Below are 21,062 nucleotides of genomic sequence, written 5' to 3'. Positions count from 1 at the left end.
AAAATAGACCTAGTAGCTAGACTGTGCTAAAGTCTCATGCCGGCCCTGTGAGCTCACAGCATTCTGCTGCCTCTGCTCTGGACACTGTCTCAACCTCAGGGGCTCAATATGGGGTAGGAAGGTGTTTTGAACATCTTCACCATTCACCCGTCCACCTCTCACACCCATTCACATCTCAAACCTGTTGCCGACTCTTGAATTTGATCTTTAAATTACTGATCTCTATTTCTCTCCCTCATTCATCCCAATATGAGGTGGGCAGAGGTTGTTCCTTCTGCACATGATTTTGAGAAAAACTACTCAACATTAGTTTCCTTCACATCTCTTGAACTGACCTCCACCTGCAGCCCTATAATCATATTACCAGCAGGTTTTGGACACTTTTTCTGGTAGTCAAATGCTTTCCATATTTTGTGGGGAAATGTGACTCGCTCCACCCCAAATACAGAGTTCCAAGTAGAAATGAACACAGAGATATTACCTTTGTGTTCAAAGAGAAAATAGTTTCTATAAGAATCTATAAAAGTTGAAATTATAGGAGAGTCCACTTAAAACATACATTGTGTTCATGGTTCTCACCATTTCCCTAAGAGACATATTGTAAAACATGACATTAATAATGATTTTAGAAAAATAAACATTGATCACATTTGCTGATATTGTTTTCTTAAAATAATTTTAAAAGAAGGAGGTGGTCCCTCACATGTGCCCAGGCCAGGCGTCTGAATAGAATTCTCCATCTGCAGTGACAGTGCCTGACAAGATGACATGGACTCTGGCCTGATATGCAGCCATCCCTGTCTACCCCCTGCCTGCTACAGGACAGAACCAGCCCAGACCCCAAATCTTCAGTTAGGGAGCTGAGAGAGGACATAGGATACCCAGTGTCTCTTACCTTCTTCCAGTCCACTGCAATGGGTACCACTGTGATCCATTTGCCCCTGAGGACACCCACCTCCTGGCCCCTAGTTTCTAAGAGTCAGACCTTTCTGGCTTCTCTGGGTCCCAGCTGCTTTCACCCTGCTGAGCCCTGCTCCTCCCCTGCCTTGCCAGGTATCACTTCTAGCTCCTGCTGACAGGTCAGCCAAGATCCGTGCAACAGACGATAAACAATGATTTTAATATCTACTGTGTCTGGTGGAGATGTTGGTTGTACAGAGAAATAAAGTAGTAGAGATGCATACAGCTCCTCCAACAACACTGTGTTCCAAACGATGTCTTCTGTGCCCATTATCATGGAACTCACTGTCCCTCACCATGTGGCCAAGTGCTTCCAGGATCTCTCAATTCTTCCACGGGAGGCAATGCACACTTTAACACAACACCTCAGCAAGGGAAGTGGGGATAATTTATCTACTTAGATTAGGTTCCTAAAAAGGTCTCTAGACAGCCAAATTCCCTCCAGGAGGAAAGAGAAAAGCTTTCCCCAATTGTGAACCGTTGACGTAGTTGTTTTTCAAAAGAAAAAACTACCCCTAAATAGCCAAAACAATCTTGCCAAAATAAATTAGAGGACTTGTACTTTCTTATTTGAAAGCTCATGAACAGTACAATTATTAAAAGGGTGTGCTACTGGCATAAGGATACACACAGAGACCAATGGGATAAAACTGAGAGTCCGGAAATAAACTCTCATACTTACGGTCAATTGCTCCTTGACAAGTGTGTCAAGATAATTTAATGGGGTATGAATAGTCTTCTCAAATAATGGTGCAGGGACAACTGGATAACCACATGAAAAACAATGAACTTATGGAACTCTTCATCCCACCATACCAAACAATTACCTCAAAATTGATCAGTGACTTAAATATAAGAGCTAAAACCATAAAAATGTCTTAGAAAAGATATAGGGGTGAATCGTGATGACCTCAAATGTGACAGTAAATTCTTAGATATGACACAAATGCATGAGACACAAAAATGAAAAATAGATAAATTGGGCTTATCAAGACACAAGTCTTTTTTATGTCAATGGACATTATCAAGAAAGTGAAAAGGGGGCCAGGCATGGTGGCTCACGCCTGTAATCCCAGCACTTTGGGAGGCCGAGGTGGACAGATCACAAGGTCAGGAGATCGAGACCATCCTGGCTAACATGGTGAAATCCCGTCTCTACTAAAAAATACAAAAAAAAAAAAAAAAATAGCTGGGCGTGGTGGCAGGCGCCTGTATTCCCAGCTATTTGGGAGGCTGAGGCAGGAGAATGGCATGAACCCGGGAGGCGGAGCTTGCAGTGAGCCAAGATCACACCACTGCACTCCAGCCTGGGCAACAGAGCAAGACTCCATCTCAAAAAAAAAAAAAAAGAAAAAGAAAAGAAAGTGAAAAGACCAGACACAGAATAAGAGAAAAAAAAAATTGCAAATCATATAGACAAGGGTATCATGTCCAGAATATATAAATAACTGCTACAACTCAATAATAAAAAGACAAACCTCCCAATTTATAAATAGGAAAATGACTCAAATAGACATTTATTCAAGGAATATATACAAACAGTCAAGAAGGACATGAAAAGACACTCAACTTCATTAGTCATTCGGGAAATAGTTATTGTTCTTTCAAAATGCTAAATAACCAGTGGCAGCCTTATGTAGAATTTGGAATCCTTATACATTGCTGATGAGAATATAAAAAGGTACAGCCACTATGGGAAACAGTTGTTTTCTTCCTCAAAGAGCTATTCACAGACTTCCCATATAAAACAACATTCTTTCCTAGGTATATACCCAAAAAATTGAATCCAGGGACTCAAAGAAGTACTTGAATGGGAATGTTGATTGCAGCATTATTCACAATAGATAAAATATGGAAACAACCCAAGTGTCCATCAAGACATGAATAAATAAACAAATATGGTGATACATACAACAGCAAGTTAATCAGCTATAAAGAGGAATGAAGCCCTGACACACACTGGAGCATGCACAGACCTTGGAAACATTATGCTCTTGAAATATGCCCAAAACAAAATGACATATGTGTATGATACCATTTATATGAAACATCAAGAATAGGCAAATTCATAGAGACAGAAAGTAGGCTAGAGATTATCAAGGTCTAGGGTGGACAAAATAGGGAGTTATTGTTTAAAAGATACAGGGTTTCAATTTGGAATGATGAGAAATTTCTAGGAAAGATAGTGGTGATGGTTATTTAACACTGTGAATGTGGTTAATTCCATTTGATTGCACATTTTAAAGTGGTTAAAATGGCATGCTACATTTGTATATAAATGTATATTTATATATATTTATATCTTACATATATACACATATATACACTCTACTACAATTTTTTAAAAGACTTTGGTTTAAAAAAAAAAACACAGCCAGGTGTGGTGGCTCACACCTGTAATCCCAGCACTTTGGGAGGCTGAGGTGGGCGGATCACAAGGTCAGGAGTTCAAGACCAGCCTGACCAATATGGTGAAACCCCCATCTCTACTAAAAATACAAAAATTAGCTGAGCATGGTGGCACACACCTATAATCCCTGCTACTCAGGAAGCTGAGGCAGGAGAATCGCTTGAACCCGGGAGATGGAGGCTGCAGTGAGCCGAGATCACACCACTGCACTCCAGCTTGGGTGACAGAATAAGACTCCCTCTCAAAAAAAAAAAAAAAAAAAACCACTATGTAAAACCCTGATCATATAGCCCTCATATATGCAGATCCTTCATGACCTTATCCAGAGGGAGATCCAAGAATTTGGAGACATGAGGCTGTTCAGCCAACTGCAGATGCACAACTTAAATGTATTGGCAAAGAGACTGAGAATTAAGCTGGGGGCACAGACCTCAGCACTCCCAGGACAACACCCTCCCCAAGGATTCTGACTTTATCTGACCTAGCGCACTATCCAGATCTTGATGTGGGGGTAGGGCAGGGGAGGTCACGAAGCCTGTTCTCTGGACACTCTGTGTGAGCACACAAGACCCCCCATTAGGTCTCCAAACACAGCTCTGACTCTCTGGACATTGTGGGAAGGAATCTAGCTTGGGCTCAGAGAGCACACAAGGCAGTCAGTTACAGAGAAGAACATGGAGCTTGAGGAGCTGGTCACTGACACAGAACAGGGTCCCTGCAGTCCATGGTCCAGCCTACTCTAATGTACCCACCCCACCACGATCCAGGCACCCCTGAGAAACAGCTTTTGGGCCTCCTCTGGGGTGACACATCAGGTTCCCTCACTGTCAAACTGTCCACAAAAAGCAGCACCTTGGACAGCACCCATCCCAGCTTCACCGTTTCTCCCTGCCAGTGATCAGTGTTCAGGGCTCAGAAGAAATGGTAGAGGCCAGTGAGCCCAAAGATGGTGAGAAGGGCAGCAACCTAGGGGCAGCTCCCTGGAACAGGAGCAGGTGGGGCCACATGGAGAACGTGGTGCAGGAAGGAATACCCAGGAATGGGCAGGAGAGGAGTCGAGGACACAGGCTCTGTGGGTCTGCAGCCCAGGGTGAGATTGTGAGTGTGAATCCATCTCAGCAGAAAAGGCCAGGTCCCATGAACAGGAAGGAAAGCAGCTCCCACCTCCCCTGCTAGAAACTGAATAAATCAGCCTGTAATCCCAGCACTTTAGGAGGCCAAGGCAAGTGGCTCATTTGAGATCAGAAGCTTGAGACCAACCTGGCCAACATGGGGAGACCCCATCTCTACTAAAACACAAAAATTAGCCAGGCGTGGTAGTGCATGCCTGTAATCCTAGCTACTGGGGATGCTGAGGGGGGAGAATCACTTGAACCTGGGAGACAGAGGTGGCGGTGAGCCAAGATCATGCTGCTGTACTTCAGCCTGGATGACAGAGTGAGGCTCCATCTCAAAAAAAGAAAAAAGAAACTGAATGTGTCCCCACAAAACTGTTGAAACCCTCATCCTTAATGAAATGGAATTTGGAGGTGGGGTCTTTAGGAGGTAATTAGAGAATGACTAGGTCATAAAGCTAGGGGCTTCATGATGGAATTAATTCCCTTATAATAAAAGGAAAATACAAGAGAATGGCATCTCTCCCTCTCCCTCGCTGTCTCTCCACCCCCTCAAAAACCCGCACCATGTGCAGATACAAAAAGAAAGTAGGCATCTGCAAGGAAGCCCTCACCAGGGCTGAGTCACCTGTCTCCCTGACCTTGGATTTCCCAGACTCCAGAACGATGAGAAATAGATCTCTATTGTTTAAGTCACCCAGGCTATGGTGTTTGTTATAGCAGCCTAAGCCCAGGAATACATCATCTAGCCCAGGGTTTTGAGTGAAACTCTTCAGGTTCTCTATCATATTAGCTGGCAGCTCCTGTCCCCAGCAGCACCAAGGCCTCAAGAAAAGCACTCCAGCAGGGGCTCAACCTGCATAGGTCCCTTGGGTCAGCCTCGATGTCAGGCCCCAGATGGCAGGTGAGGCTTCAGTGAGTGACACAACCACAATGCAAAAGTGTAAGAGTTTTGGACAGATGCACTGGCTCATGTCTGTAATCCCAACACTTTAAGGGGCAGGTGGATTACCTGAGGTCAGTAGTTTGAAACCAGCATGGACACCACAATGAAACTCCATCTCCACTAAAAATTAAAAAATTAGCCAGACATGGTGGCACAAGCCCATAATCCCAGCTATTCATGAGGCTGAGGCAAAAATGAACCCAGGAGGTAGAGGTTGCCATGAGCAGAGATTGCACCACTGCATTCCAGCCTGGGTGACAGAAAGAAACTCTGTCTCAAAAACTAGAAATAATAATAATAAAATAAAGTGTAAGAGTTTTACTACTTACAGACATGGGGGAGCACACAGCACACCTGGAGACCACAGACACAGAGGTCAGGGAGCCCAGGGAGGGAAGAGAGAAGGGTCCTGTAGGCCAATGGCTTTACTGGGTCCAGAGTGTTGTCTGACAGGTTTACAACAGGGAGCTTTAATGGGCGGGTTTAAAACAAGTGAACACTGGGTCAAGGAGGTCATACTGTGACTGAGAGTTGGTCACTTTAAATTTGAGGACAAATGTCAGAACGATCAGTTTAAAGGAAGCAGCTGGAGGGAGGGGATCCCAGCACACTAGGCAGGAGAGATGCCTCTAAGATTTTATCTCTGGCCACTAACTGGAGCCTTTTTGACTGGGTACAGTATTGGAAACTGTCATGGTGACCAAGTCCTGCCTCTGATATGAGGCAGTTAAGCTTACACCTTAAGAAATGGATGCCAAGGACGCATGAAATTATGAGCACTCACGACACCCAGGAACACGAACAGTGGGTTGCTGTGCCCCAGAATCAGGTGCTGTGCCCCAGAATTTGTCCCTGACAACAAGAAATGAAGATGATTTGTCCCTGCTCCCCATCTGCTCCCCTAACATTGATATTCCCGCCCTGCACCTCCCTCTTCTGCTCCCTGCCCAGTGCTCATCTCAAGGCATCATTGCACCCCGGGCATACACAGTACAACCTACTGCACACAAACACAAACTCACAGAAGGTGACGCAAAACCTGCATTTGGAACATCTGATTGTGAAAGAGGCAGGGCAGTGAACTTGCAATCACAGAGACGGACTCATGGGTCTGGAACGTGATGGAGCTCTCCTATACACCAACAGCGACCAGGCTGAGAATCAAATCAAGAACTCAACTCCTTTTACAATACTGGAAAAAAATACTTAGCAATATACCTAACCAAGGTGGTAAAAGATCTCTGCAAGGAAAACTACAAAACACTGCTGAAATAAATCATAGATGACACAAACAAATGGAAACACATCCCATGCTCATGGATGGGTAGAATCAATATTGTGAAAATGACCATACTGCCAAAAGCAATCTACAAATCCAATGCAATTCCCATCAAAATACCACCATTATTTTTCACAGAACTAGAAAAAAAATCCTAAAATTCATATAGAACCAAAAAGAGCCCACATAGCCAAAACAAGACTAAGCAAAAAGAACAAATCTGGAGGCATCACATTACCTGATTTCAAACTATACTATAAAGCCATAGTCACCAAAACAAATGTGGAACCAACAAAAATGTCCATCAATCAATGAGTGGATAAAGAAACTTGGTAGGTATATATGTATGTGTATGTGTGTGTGTGTGTGTGTGTGTATATATACATCATATATATACATATATATATATATATATGATGGAATACTACTCAGCCATAAAAAGGAATGAATTAATGGCATCCTCAGCAACCTGGATGGGATTGAAGACTATTATTCTAAGTGAAGTGACTCAGGAATGGAAAACCAAATATCGTATATTCTCATTCATAAGTGGGAGCTAAGTGATGAGGATGTAAAGGCATAAGAATTACACAATGGATTTTGGGGACTCAGGTAAAAAGGGTGGGAAGGGAGTGAGGGAAAAAATACTACAAATTGGGTTCAGTGTATACTGCTTGGGTGATGGGTGCACCAAAATCTCAAATCACCACTAAAAAACTTACTCATGTAACCAAATACCAATCTGTTCCCCCAAAAACCTATGTAAATAAAATATATATTTTAAAAAAAAAGAAAAAGAAAAAGAGGGGTAAATCTTGATGACTTCGAATGTGGTAATGGATTGTTAGACATGACACAAAAGCATGAGCAACAACAAGGAAAAATAGATAAATTAAGCTTTATAAAGATGCAAGCCTTTTGTGCATCAAAGGACATTATCAAGAAAGTGAAAAGACCAGGCACAGAATGGGAGAAAAAATTTGCAAATTACATATAGAAGAGCTTCCTGTCCAGAATATATAAAGAACTGCTACAACTCAATAACAAAAAGACAAACCACCCCATTTATAAATGGGCAAAAACTCAAATAGACATTTCTTCAAAGAAGATATACAGGCCAGGTGCAGTGGCTCATGCCTGTAATCCCAGCACTTTGGGAGGCTGAGGTAGGTAGATCATGAGGTCAGGAGTTTGAGACCAGCCTGGCCAGCATGGTGAAACCCCATCTCTACTAAAAATACAAAAATTAGCTGGGCATGGTGGTGCACGCTTGTAGTCCCAGCTACTTGGGAGGCTGAGGCAAGAGAATCCCTTGAACTCAGGAAGTGGAGGTTGCAGTGAGCTGAGATCGCACCACTGCACTCCAGCGTGGGCAAAAAAGTGAGACTCCATCTCAAAAAAAAAAAGAAAAGAAGAAGAAGAAGGAGAAGGAGAAGGAGAACAAGAAGAAGAGGAAGAAGAAGAGGAGAAAGAGGAAGAGGAAGAAATACAAATAGTCAATAAGGACATGAAAAGACACTCAACATCATTTGTTCTTAGAAAACTGCAAAGTCAAAGCCACAATGAGATACCATATCACACTGACAACAATGGCTACCATTCTTTTAAAATGTTAAATAATGTGTGGCAGCCTTACATAGAATTTGGAATCCTCATACATTGCTAGTGAGAATATAAAAAGGTAGAGCCACTATGAAAGACAGTTGTGCTATTCCTCCACGTGCTAATCAAAGAATTATTATGTGAAACAGCATCTATTTCTAGCTCTATACCCAAAGAATTTTTTTTTTTTTTGAGATGGAGTCTCGCTCTGTCACCCAGGCTGGAGTGCAGTGGCGCAATCTCGGCTCACTGCAAGCTCTGCCTCCCGGGTTCACGCCATTCTCCTGCCTCAGCCTCTCCGAGTAGCTGGGACTACAGGCGCCCGCCACCACGCCCGGCTAATTTTTTTGTATTTTTTTTTTTAGTAGAGACGATGTTTCACCGTGGTCTCAATCTCCTGACCTCGTGATCCACCCGCCTTGGCCTCCCAAAGTGCTGGGATTACAAGCGTGACCCACCGCGCCCGGCCCTATACCCAAAGAATTGAATCCAGGGACTCAAAAAGGTACTCAAATGAAAGTGTTGACTGCAGCATTATTCACAATAGATAAAATATGGAAACAACCCAAGTGTCCATCAACACATGAATGTGGATAAACAAATATGGTGATACATAAAAACAAAATGTGAATCAGCCATAAAGAGGAATGAAGCTCTGACACCCGCTGGAACATGCAGGGACCTTGGAAACATTATGCTAAATGAAATATGCCAGAAACAAAATGAAATATGTGTATGATTCCATTTATAGAAACCCCAACAACAGGCAAATTCATAGAGACAGAAAGACTAGAGATAATCAAGGTCTAGGGTGGAAGAAATAGGGAGTTATTGTTTAAAAGATACAAAGTTTCAGTTTGGAATAATGAAAATTTTCTAGGAAAAATACTAGTGATGGTTATTTAACATTGCGAATGTGGTTAACTCCATTTGTTTGCACATTTTAAAGTGGTTAAAATGGCACATTATACATATATAAATGTGCATATTTACAGATATATTTATAAATATATATTTATCTTACACATACAAATATATATGAATGTACATATATACACTCTATCACAATTTGTTGAAAAGTCTTTGGTGAAGAAAACCTACTATGTAAAACATACCCACCCTAATCAGATAGCCCTCACGCACTTACATGCAGACCCTTCGTGACCTTATCCACAGAGAGATTCAAGGATTTAGAGACATGAAACTGCCCAGCCAACTGCAGATGCACAACATAAATGTATTTGCAAAGAGACTGAGAGTTAAGCTGGAGGCACAGACCTCAGCACTGCCAGGACTCTCACCCTCCCCCATGGATTCTGACTTTATCTTACTTGGCACATTATTCAGATCTTGTTGTGGAGTTGGGGCAGGGTAGGTCATAAAGCCTGACCCCAGGACACTCTGTGTGAGCACATGAGCCACACACACCCCATTAGATCTCCACACACAGCTGTGACCATTGTGAGGAGGACTAACACAGGCTCAGAGATCACACCAGAGAATCAGCCACAGAGAAAAACACGGGGCTGGAGGAGCTGGTCCCTGAGATAGAACAGGGTCCCTGCAGTTCATGGGTCCAGCCCACTCCAGAGTATCTACCCCCCACCCCCACTATGATGCAAGCACCCCTGAAGAACAGCTTTCTTCAAGGGCCTCCTCCTTGGTGACACATCAGGGTGCCTCACTGTCAAGCTGTCCACAGAGAACAGTACCTTCGACAGCACCCATCCCAGCTTCACCCTTCCTGGGATCAGGGCTCAGAACTCTGAGCTCAGGCCTCAGAAAAAATGGCAGAGGCCAATGAGGCCAGAGATGGTGAGGGGGGGCAGCGACCTAGGGGAAGTTGCTTGGAACGGGAGCAGGTGAAGCCACAGGGAGATGGTAGCACAGGAAGAAAACCCAGGAATGGGCAGAAAAAGTGAGGAGGAAACAGGCTCTGTGGGGCTACAGCCCAGAGTGGGACTGTGAGTTTGAAGCCATCTCAGCAAAGAAAGCCAAGTCTCAAGAACGGGAAATGAAGCAGCTCCCAGCTCCCCTGCTGGAAACTGAATATGTCCCCCCAAAATTATTGAAGCCTTTATCCTTAACGTGATGAAATTTGGAGAAGGGGGTCTTCTCCCTGCCCAGTGCTCAGCCCCACCCAGACATCACTGCACCAGGGCATACACAGTGCAGCCCACTGCACACAAACACAAACTCACAGGTGACAGAAATCTGTGTCTGGGACATCTGATTGTGAAAGGGGGAGGACAGTGAACCTGCAACCACAGAGACTGGGACTCATGTGGCTGGAATGTGATGGAGCTCTGACATAACATGTGGGTGACCTCGTGTGAAATGTGCAGATCCATGTGGAATAAAACACGCAGCCTGGCCTGGGACTGCGGCCACCCACACTTCCCTTCCAGTCCACCAGAGGGCGGCAGAGTCCCTCCAGCCTGGAGCCTTCCCAGGGGCTGCTGACCTCCCTCAGCAGAACCCACAGCCCAGCAGAGTCCACCCTCACCAGGGCACCTCGGCCCACGTCCTCCTTACCCTCCAAGCTCCCCATACGGACTCTGTCAGCTCCTCCCTGCAGCCAGGCAGACGGCAACATGAGGCCGCTCCCTCTGCAGGCAGCTCCTGCCCCATACACCCAATCCTTCCCTGGGCCTAGCTAAAGGCATCTCCCAGGGCAGCGCTGGTGCACGCGACGCCACACTGGGCGCTTTCCCCTCGTGACCTCCTTCTATCCTCATCAATTCTTTCTGTGACTGCTCCCTAAATGCCCACCCCTGCTCCGTGTGTCCTGTTCTCTAGGGCATGACAGGCTGAGCCCAGCGCTGACAGAACCACAGCTGCCTGAGGGCCCACAGTGCCTCTGGGGAATCAGCCAGGCACCCTATGACCTTCCCTCTGCACCCCAGGAGGCTTGGAGAGTATGTGATGGTCACGCCCAGGCACTATCTGGGATGTGGCCACCTGCTCCCTGCTGTCCTTCGTGAAGCCAGGAGGGAGGAGAGCGCTCTCTCATGTACACAACCTGGGGAGCAAGGGATGAGCTCCCTTTGTTCCCAGAACATGGCCCACCCCTACCTGCCCTCTCAGGTGTGAGCAACGTCCCCCCAGACAGGCTCTCCGGCCACTGCCCATCCTTCCTCTACACAGAGAGGCCTGGCCAGGTCCAAACCCTTAGGACAGACCCCAGGAGATATCAGCATGGAGAGGGCTGAGCCCATCCTGGCTGCAGAGTAAGTTGGGATGAGTCCCTCCAGCTCTGAGCCCCTGCTCTGTCCCAGGCTCCCTCTCCTGGATCTCAGAGAGCACTGTCTTGTGGGGCCCCTGGGCAACTCCCCACTTCCTGCTGCACTAACCATAGGGAAGGTGGGGTGACCACAGGACAGTCAGCTGGGCGAAAACAGAGGACACCCAAGATGGTCAGAGAGAACATGGAAGGCCCGAGCCCCAGCTCAGCTGCCAGAACCCAAAGAGCAAGAAAATGGCTGATACCTGTCCCTGATGACCACTAGGCCCACAGCCCCCACTGACCAACCAGAACAGCCCTCTCTCTCAGGAGGCATAAGAGATTATTTGCCCTGCACACCACCAGTAAGGATAGTCTCCTCTGGGATATCCAGGACATTAAATGTCCATCCTTGGAAGCTGCAACCAAGCTTGACACAATGAGAGAGGGGGAGGATCGCTCTCACCAGTGAGCACACACCTCCCCAAAGCTCAGTGGTGGTGTCCCTGTGACAGGGTCCTTGCGGAGCCCTGACCTCCTGATCTGAAGGGCAGAGCCAGATGGGGATGGGAGAGGGCAGGGGGAGCGACTGTGCACCCCGACCTGGAGACATGGGCTGCAGGATGCTGAGGGCACAGGGCTGTGCTCATCCAATCTCCAGGGTGTGTGTGACTGTGTGTGTCTCTTTGTGTGTGTGTGTGTGTCTCTGTGTGTGTCTCTGTGTGTGTGTGTGTCTGCATAGTGTGTGCAGAGGTTGGGTGAGAGAATCACTGCTGAAGGAGTCAGAGACCTCAGCAATTCCCAGGGGCCTGAAACACAGACAGAAAATAAAGGGAAAGGAGGGACAGGGAGGCAGGACTGAGAGGGGAGGGGACAGAGAGGTGTCCTGGGCACAGACCCCGCCCATGAGCCTGAGAAGTGCTCCTGCCCTGGGAAGAGGCTCAGCACAAAAGGAGGAAGGACAGCAAAGCTGACAGCCGTGCTCAGAAAGTTTCTGGATCCCAGGCTCATCTCCACAGAGGAGAACACGCAGGCAGCAGAGACCATGGGGCCCATCTCAGCCCCTTCCTGCAGATGGTGCATCCCCTGGCAGGGGCTCCTGCTCACAGGTGAGGAGAGGACTTCCTGGGAGAGGACACGAGGAGGAAGAGCAGTGACTGGCTGGGGTCTCCTGGGGAGGACAGGGCTCTGAGAGGGGACAGAGGGCTTCTGTTGGAGCCTTAATAGAGGAGAGGACACAAGAGAGGGGCAGGGGTCACAACAGGAAAATCACATTGAACTGGACTTGGTAAGAGGCAGGAACATCTCAAGTGTTCCATATTCCTGGTTAATCATCACTGGCCACTACATTTTGAAAAATGATAATAATAACCATACCAGATGACACTTCAAATAAAAGCATAACCAGGATATGAAACATTGTCCTCAGCCAACAACGTCAGACATTGGCAACTAAACCCCAGGAAGCAGAGGGCCCAGGGAATGCTGAGGAACTCATCCACAGGAGTCTGCAGTCTGTCCCAGGCACTGGGGTGCAGCCAACATCACACAAGTCCCTGTCCTCACAGAGCTCACACTCTCCTGGGGAGGAAGACAGACACACAAAGAGATCTAGAACGTGAGGTCAGGCACTGACAGGAGCCCTGGAGGGAACACAGCAGGGAAAGGTCAGAAAGGGAAGACCCAGGGTCTCCAGAGGAGGTGTCAGGGAAAGGGTCTCCCAAGGACGCCCTGATGTGAGCAGGATCTGAGGGCAGTGTGGAGGGAGCTGTGCAGAACCCTGAAGAAGAGGATTCCACACAGGGAAATGCCAAGGTCAGAGGTGTTGAAGAAATGGGGACTGTGCTGCTGACATTGATTGACTCAGTAGGACACACACACACACACACACACACACACACAAAAACACACAAACTCCAAAGCTGATGTCCCCATTTTTCCACTCCAATACATAAGTTGCAATATTGCTTGATGCTCTCTCCCTCTCCTAGCCTCACTTTTCACCTTCTGGAACCCGCCCACCACTGCCCAGCTCACTATTGAAGCTGTGCCATCCAATGCTGCAGAGGGGAAGGAGATTCTTCTACTTGTCCACAATCTGCCCCAGGACCCTCTTGGCTACAACTGGTACAGAGGGGAAACGGTGGACGCCAACCGTCGAATTATAGGATATGTAATACCAAATAAACTAACTACTCCAGGGCCTGCGTACAGCAGTCGAGAGACAGTATACCCCAATGCATCCCTGCTGATGCGGAACGTCACCAGAAATGACACAGGATCCTACACCCTGCAAGTCATAAAGCTAAATCTTATGAATGAAGAAGTAACTGGCCAGTTCAGCGTACATCGTGAGTGATTCCCCATGACCTCTGGGTGTTGGGGGCCAGTTCTTCACACACACAGGATTGTTAGGCCTGGCTGTGCCTGTGTCCCTCTCTGCATTACATCCCACTTTAGGGTTTGGACATTTAGTGCAGGACACACTCAGGGGAGACAGACTTCCACAGATCAGAACTCCTTTCCTTCATCCAGACCCTGCAGACACTCACGGCAGAGGAATGACAGTCTGATGGGGGGAGTCAGCAGAAGGAGATCAGTCTCAGCCAGGCACCCCGTGCCCTCCCCATGGACCTGACCCTGAGAAAGACTCTGAAGAACTGGGTCAGGGCCTGACCTGAGGGGCCCCCTGGGATCCTCACAGAGAAGCTCATCCCTGGAAGCCCCTGCTCCAGACCCCTGTCCCAGGATCCTGACTCCAGGTAACCCCGGGAAACCTATGCCAGCACTGGGTTGTAGCCTCCTGGGCAGGGCCAAATAGGAGCAAAGATTTACCAGCCGTCCAAGGGCTGTGGCTCCTGGAGCTGCTCAGCAGCCAGGGCTCAGACTCCAGAGCCTCATCTGGGCAAGGACAGAGTCTTGTCCTTCACCTGAGACTCAGAGTGGAGAGGACAGATGGGCAAGCTTCTTAGGTCATCAGCCAACTGGCCTGGGAGGCTGAGACTCCATAGGAAGTTCAGTGTCCCCAGGGGCAGAAATAGAAGAAAGATGTTCCTAACAGCAACCTGTCCAGCAGGGATCATGCCAAGGGGACACTCTCATGGAGGCAAATAATAACCCGTGCGGTTTGTGTGAGCGCCTCCTCTGTGCAAGTTTCAGGTCAAGTGACTATGAATAATTTAATGCTAATTCATAGAAAACCTGGCAGAAAATATCATTTTCCTATTGAGAAAGAAATAATAATTCTTTTTCTAATTCTTTTTCTTTTTTTTTTTTTTTTTTTTTTGAGACAGAGTCTCTGTTGCCAGGCTGGAGTGCAGTGGTGCGACCTCGGCTCACTGCAACCTCCGCCTCCCAGGTTCAAGCGATTCTCCTGCCTCAGCCTCCCGAATAGCTGGGACTACAGGTGCATGCCACCACCCCTAGCTAATTTTGGTATTTTTATTAGAGACAGGGTTTCACCATGTTGGCCAGGATGGTCTCTATTTCCATGATCTGCCTGCCTCGGCCTCCCAAAATGCTGGGATTACAGGCGTGAGCCACTGCGCTCGGCCTATTATTTCTTTTAATAGAAGCTTATTATTGAGAAGAAACAGAGGCACAGGAAGACACAGTCACTGAACCAGGGTCACACAAACACAAGGGACAGATCAGGGTCGCATGAGGTCTCTCTCCAGCCACAGCCCCATCCTCTCTTCCACAAGAAGGCAGGGCTTATTGGGTTCCATGGACCCCATGGTCATCCACTGGCTCAAATCCTTTCTTCCTGAGCATCCAAAGCTCAAAGAAGTGAGAGCAAATAAGCAACTGATTAATTTGTACTCCAGAACTAAATCACCTGCCCCAACTGTCAGAGCCAGTGTGAGGAATGTCCAGGCTCCCTCTAAGATCCTAACCCCCCTCACTGAACCTGAAATCCTGTTTCCTGATGTGTTGCTGTCACTCCCATGGGAGGACAAAAGAGAGGACTTTGCTTTCTCTCCCCACTCACACCCTGCACCAGGACAGGCCCAATATGTGACACACTCAATCGTTCTCTTATGAAGGAGAGAGGGAATGAATGAGAGAATGAAGGATCCAAAACCTCTTTAGAGACTAGATCCTAGATGGCCAGGCAGGTGCTGTCTGATGGGCTTACTGCCTGTTCCACACAAATCTGTGTCCTCATGATGGCACCATTGTGATAAGATGGGGTCCTTCAGGTGGGGAGATGCATGAGCCACTGGCGTCTCACTTAGACTCTGTCCAATTCGCAAAAACCTAATCCAACTCTACTTGTGTCTCCTGAGGTCAAGAGAAAATGAAGAAAGCATTGCGCATGCCTGTTTTGGGTTCCTCCCAATTTTGCCTAACTCTGCGTAGGAATTAGGGGCAGGAAGCTTTCTAAATTTACTAACATAACACACATCGCTTCTCCTAATTTGGCATTGTTCCTCCCTTTATGGAATTGACACACCTAAGAGTTCCTCTCTGACCAGTTCTGTCCTCCTAACAGGACTCACGTGCCTCCCTCTACCTGGAAGTTGCTAATTTCAAGTGAACTTCAGGATCTTCCTTTGCGCATAATGTGATCCTGCTGGAATTCACAGGACGCCTAAACCTTATTTTGTTATCAAGAGAAATACTCCTTCCACCAATTGATTTTAGATCTGTGGACAATTAATAGCCATTTCTACTTATGGAAAAAAATTCATGTTTCCCGCAATTTTGTTTTTGACTATAGTCAGAACATAATATCTAAACTCCTGACAAATTTTAAAATGTAAATTACAGTTACACGTTGACCATCAAAAATCCCAAATCTGAAATGCTCCAAAATTCCACATTTTTTGGCCACTAATGTGATGCTCAAAAGAAATGCTCACTGGAGCATTTTGGATTTGGGATTTTCAGATTTGAGATGCTAAACCAGTAAGTATACTGCAAATGTTCAAGAATTTATAAAAGTTAGAAATGCAAAACACTTTTGGTCCTAAGCCTTATGCATAAGAAATACTGTGTATGAACTATAGGCACAAAGCTGTACAGCAGATCTCTAGAACCTCCTCATCCTGTGTAACTGAAACTGCAGACCCATGAACAACTCTCCATTCCCCCCACTCCCAGCCCATAGCAACCACCATTCTACTACGTGATTCCATGAGTGTGACTACCCTAGGAACCTCGTGTAAGTAGAATCCTACAGTATCTGTCCTGTCAGTGACTTATTTCACTTTGCATAATGTCCAGTGGGAGAAAATATTTGCAAAACTTCTTCCCAAATTTCTCTCTCATAACTGTCAAACACCCATGGTCCATGAGGGCCAAATTTCCAGCACTTCATGCTCCCCCTTCCCACCAGTCAGTTTGCATTTGCAAATGTCCACATGTATTTATGGGAGGATCCACAGCTCCTCACCTGCCCCCTGCAGGGAAAGAAGGGACATTAAAAACCAAGGAAAGGAAACAGGGTTCTGCTCCAAAGCCACCTGCTCTTGTCTGTCCCCTTCACTCCTTCTAGATCATTCCTTGGACTCTGCTCTATCTTTAGAGGTCACTGGCTCAAGTAAGTCACGATGAAACACCTGGGAAAAACTGCCCCACCTTGTGGCTCCACTGCCTGATGACGGAACCGACCTCCAGGCTTGCCCCGGCCTCCCCTGTGTTATTTCTGTTGAAACATCCAGTCAGGAATTAAGGATAGTGGCAAGTCCCATCATCTCCCATCTCTAGAATGTTCTTGGAAACAGAACTCTCAAAAACACACCTCAAAGGGCAAAGTAGGACTGTGAAGCTGGAAGGGACCCAGCACCTATATGTTTCAGGTGAGGACCCCTAGGTGGGCCAGGCAGGCAGACTGGTCAGGGAGGGACCAGAAGAGGCACCGGGATCTGTAACTCCCAGTCCTGGGTCTGTCCACAACCCAGCGCTGCTGCTCAATTCTCAAGCACAGACTTGAGAAAGTCTGTGCTTCTCCCACGCAGAGAAGGCAGCCTCATGGTCTCCGAGCCCTGATCATCGTGCATCTGTCTTGTGACACACACACCTGCCGTGGGCTTTTAAGGACTTGAGTAGGCTGAGAGGTGGGAGATGCCAACTCTGATTGAAAGATGCCTGTGGAGAAATCAAAGGTGCCACACAGGGCAATCTTCTCTCTGTTATCTGCACAGCGGAGACTCCCAAGCCCTCCATCTCCAGCAACAACTCCAACCCTGTGGAGGACAAGGATGCTGTGGCCTTAACCTGTGAACCTGAGACTCAGAACACAACCTACCTGTGGTGGGTAAATGGTCAGAGCCTCCCGGTCAGTCCCAGGCTGCAGCTCTCCAATGGCAACAGGACCCTCACTCTACTCAGTGTCACAAGGAATGATGCAGGACCCTATGAGTGTGAAATACAGAACCCAGTGAGTGCGAACTTCAGTGACCCAGTCACCCTGAATGTCCTCTGTGAGTATCTTCTGTTCCTCTGTGGCCCAGGCCGCCAGCCCAAATCCACACAGCCAGAGGCCAGGCCTCTCAGTCCCTCTCAGCTCCAAAAATGCAGATCCCCACCCACCCCTAGAAACCCAGCTGGTCATGACTTTCTGCCCCAGGCAAACATGGGTAGGCCCAGCCTTGACCAAGAATAAGAGGGGAGGGGGTGCTCCTGTCATGGGAGACTTGGAGTCCATATCTTCTGATGGGAGAAACAGGTAAATGTCTTGGACTCTGTCTCAATAGAAACAGCAGGGGTTTGGTTGGGACTTCAGGGTTGTGACTTGGCTCAGAGGGACACTGTGGCTCTTCCACAGACCAGGAGCTTCCCCTTCCCTCTGATGACATCACCTGTGACTTTATTCTTTTGCTCCAGATGGCCCAGATGCCCCCACCATTTTCCCTTCAGACACCTATTACCATGCAGGGGTAAATCTCAACCTCTCCTGCCATGCGGCCTCTAATCCACCCTCACAGTATTCTTGGTCTGTCAATGGCACATTCCAGCAACACACACAAAAGCTCTTTATCCCCAACATCACTGCAAAGAACAGCGGATCCTATGCCTGCCACGCCACTAACTCAGCCACTGGCCGCAACAGGACCACAGTCAGGATGATCACAGTCTCTGGTAAGTGGATCCCTGGAGCACTGGCAGTATGTTTTCTGGTAGAGTCTATCTGGCTTTCAGAGGCGAGCCAGAAAAAAAGTTTCATTCCCAGCCTGTGTCCAAATGCACAAGCAAATCCCCAACTTTTCTCCTAAACCCTCCCAGTTTATCTCTATAGACGCTCTTCTGCCTGTTTTTCTGATTTCTCTTGGCTGACCTTGGGGCTAACCTGAGAAACGTGGAAAGGGGCCTTCATCAGCCCCAGAGCCCTATGTCATGGAAAGGACTCCACAAAGGGGGAAGAAGGAGGGTCCTCAAGGTCAAGTTGCTTTTCTTTGTCACCAACACATGGCACCCCTATGTTTCCGTTACCCCTTTGTTTTCTTTTACCTATGCCATTAGCTGCAAGAAACATCCAAAGCTTTGAAACAAGCCCACAACGTTCCCCAAATAAGAGGAAGAAGCCCCTTGGATGAGGGAGGAGCAGCTCAGACTCTACTCCCAGCTCCCTTGGTGACAGGGCATGCCCTGACTTCACCTGGGGTGGGACCCGAGTGTATGGAGAAGGTGCCCAGGTGGCCTGTCCCAAATCTGGCTAAATCAAGTTGCCAGTTGAAGCCAAGCCTCCCCCGAGTCAGGCTGCACAAAAATGGGAAGACAGGGAGCCTCCGTGAAGACTCCTGAGCTGTGCCCTGGCTCTGAAGTCAACAGCTGTATGAGGTTGTGGACACAGCACAGAGGACAGTGAGTGATGCACACTTGGAGACACAGGGAGATTCAGCCACAGGGTCTCTGCATGAAAGGGAAGGGGTAGGGCCAGTTGCCCAGGCTGGAGTGCAATGGCACTATCTCGGCTCACCCTCCGCCTCCTGGGTTCAAGCAATTCTCCTGCTTCAGCCTCCCAAGTAGCTGGATTACCAGCATGTGCCAACACGCCCAGCTAATTTTGTATTTTTAGTAGAGATGGGGTTTCTCCATGTTGATCAGGCTGGTCTCGAACTCCAGACCTCAGGTGATCTGCCCGCCTCGGCTTCCCAAAGTGCTGGGATTACAGGCATGAGCCACTGCTCCCGGCCACCATTAACTATTTCTATGCGTGCAATTTAGTGTTATGTAACCATCACCACCATCCATTTCCAGAACTTTTTCATCTTACCATATTAAATAAATTTCTCTGCCCAATAAACAGTAACTCTCACTCCTTCTCCCCCTAACCCCTGGCAACCTCCATTCTACTTTCTGTCTCCATGTAATTGACTATTCTAACAACCTTATATAAATGGAATTATATAACAGTTGGCCTTTTGTGTCTGGCTTGTTTCACTTAACATAATGTTTTTAAGGTTCGTCCATTTTGCACCATGTATCAGAATTTTCTTCCTTGTTAAGATTGAAGAACATTCCATTGTACGGATACACCTCATTTTTCTATCCACTTATCTTTCAATGGACTTTTCAGTTGTTTCCACCTTTTGGCTATTGTGTGACTAATGCTGCTGTGAACATCAGTGTACAAATGTCTGTTCAAATTCCTTCCAATTCTCTTGCATATATGTCCAGAAGTGGAATTGCTGGATCCAATGGTAATTCTTTGTTTAATTGTTTGAGAAACAGCCATACTGTTTTCCACAGTGGCTATAACATTTCACACTTCCATCAGCAATGCACTAGAGCTCCAACTTTTCCACCTCCTTAAAAACACTTGTTGTTTGTGTGTGTGTGTGTGTGTGTGTGTGTGTTTTAATAAAAGCCATCCTGTGTTTGAGGTATTCTATCATTGGGGTTTTGTTTTGCATATCTCTAAGTATTAGTGATGTTGAGCATATTTGCATGTGCTAATTGGCCATTTGTATATCTTCCTTGGAGAAATCTCTATTTCAGTCTTTTGTCCTTTTTTAGCTGGGTTTTTGGATTTTTGCTGTTGTGGATTTGTAGTAGTTCTTCATATATTCTGAAAACTGATCCCTTATCATACATGATTTGCAAATATTTTTCCCACTTCAAGGGTTGCCTTTTCACTTCCTCGACAATGTTCTTTGATATATAAAAGTTACTGATTTTCATGAAGTCCAACTTATCCATTTTTTCTTTTGTTGCCTATGCTTTTGTTATTATAACCAAGAAACCACTGTGAAATCCAATGTCATGGAGTTTTTTTCCCTGTGTTTTCTTCTGAGAGTTTTATAGTTTTTATTCTTACATTTCGTCTTTGATCTACTGTGGGTTAGTTTTTTGTATATGGTGTCAGGTAAAGGTTCAGCTCATCCTTCTGCATGGATTTCCAGCTTTCCCAAAATCATTTGCTGAAAAGACTGCACTTTCCCCATTGAATGGGAGAGAGAAAGACAGAGTCTCACTCTTTAGGCCAGACCAGGCTGGAGTGCAGAGGTGCGATCAAAACTCACTGCAGCCTCAACCTCCTGGGCTCAAGCAATCCTCCCAACTCAGCTTCCCAGGTAGCT

At 46.8% G+C, this 21,062-nt stretch overlaps 1 protein-coding gene across 3 annotated transcripts in view; it reads left to right on the top strand.

Moving 5' to 3' along the window:
- Positions 1-21,062, top strand: part of LOC100604542 (carcinoembryonic antigen-related cell adhesion molecule 8) — a 108,577-nt gene that overhangs the window by 82,927 nt on the left and 4,588 nt on the right. The window contains exons 2-5 of one of the 3 annotated variants that reach the window (XM_030797140.1): positions 12,569-12,644; positions 13,527-13,886; positions 17,685-17,963; positions 18,367-18,621. In XM_030797140.1, the coding sequence (XP_030653000.1) occupies positions 12,581-12,644; positions 13,527-13,886; positions 17,685-17,963; positions 18,367-18,621 (958 nt within the window). In that variant the 5' untranslated portion in view covers positions 12,569-12,580. Of the gene's footprint in view, positions 1-12,568; positions 12,645-13,526; positions 13,887-17,684; positions 17,964-18,366; positions 18,622-21,062 lie in introns of those variants that run through there. The other 2 variants (XM_030797141.1, XM_030797142.1) reach the window with 2 other exon arrangements.

The sequence above is a fragment of the Nomascus leucogenys genome, chromosome 17 (assembly GCF_006542625.1).
Source record: "Nomascus leucogenys isolate Asia chromosome 17, Asia_NLE_v1, whole genome shotgun sequence".
NCBI classification, from domain to species: domain Eukaryota; kingdom Metazoa; phylum Chordata; class Mammalia; order Primates; family Hylobatidae; genus Nomascus; species Nomascus leucogenys.
This window is presented reverse-complemented; position numbering and strand designations above follow the sequence as displayed.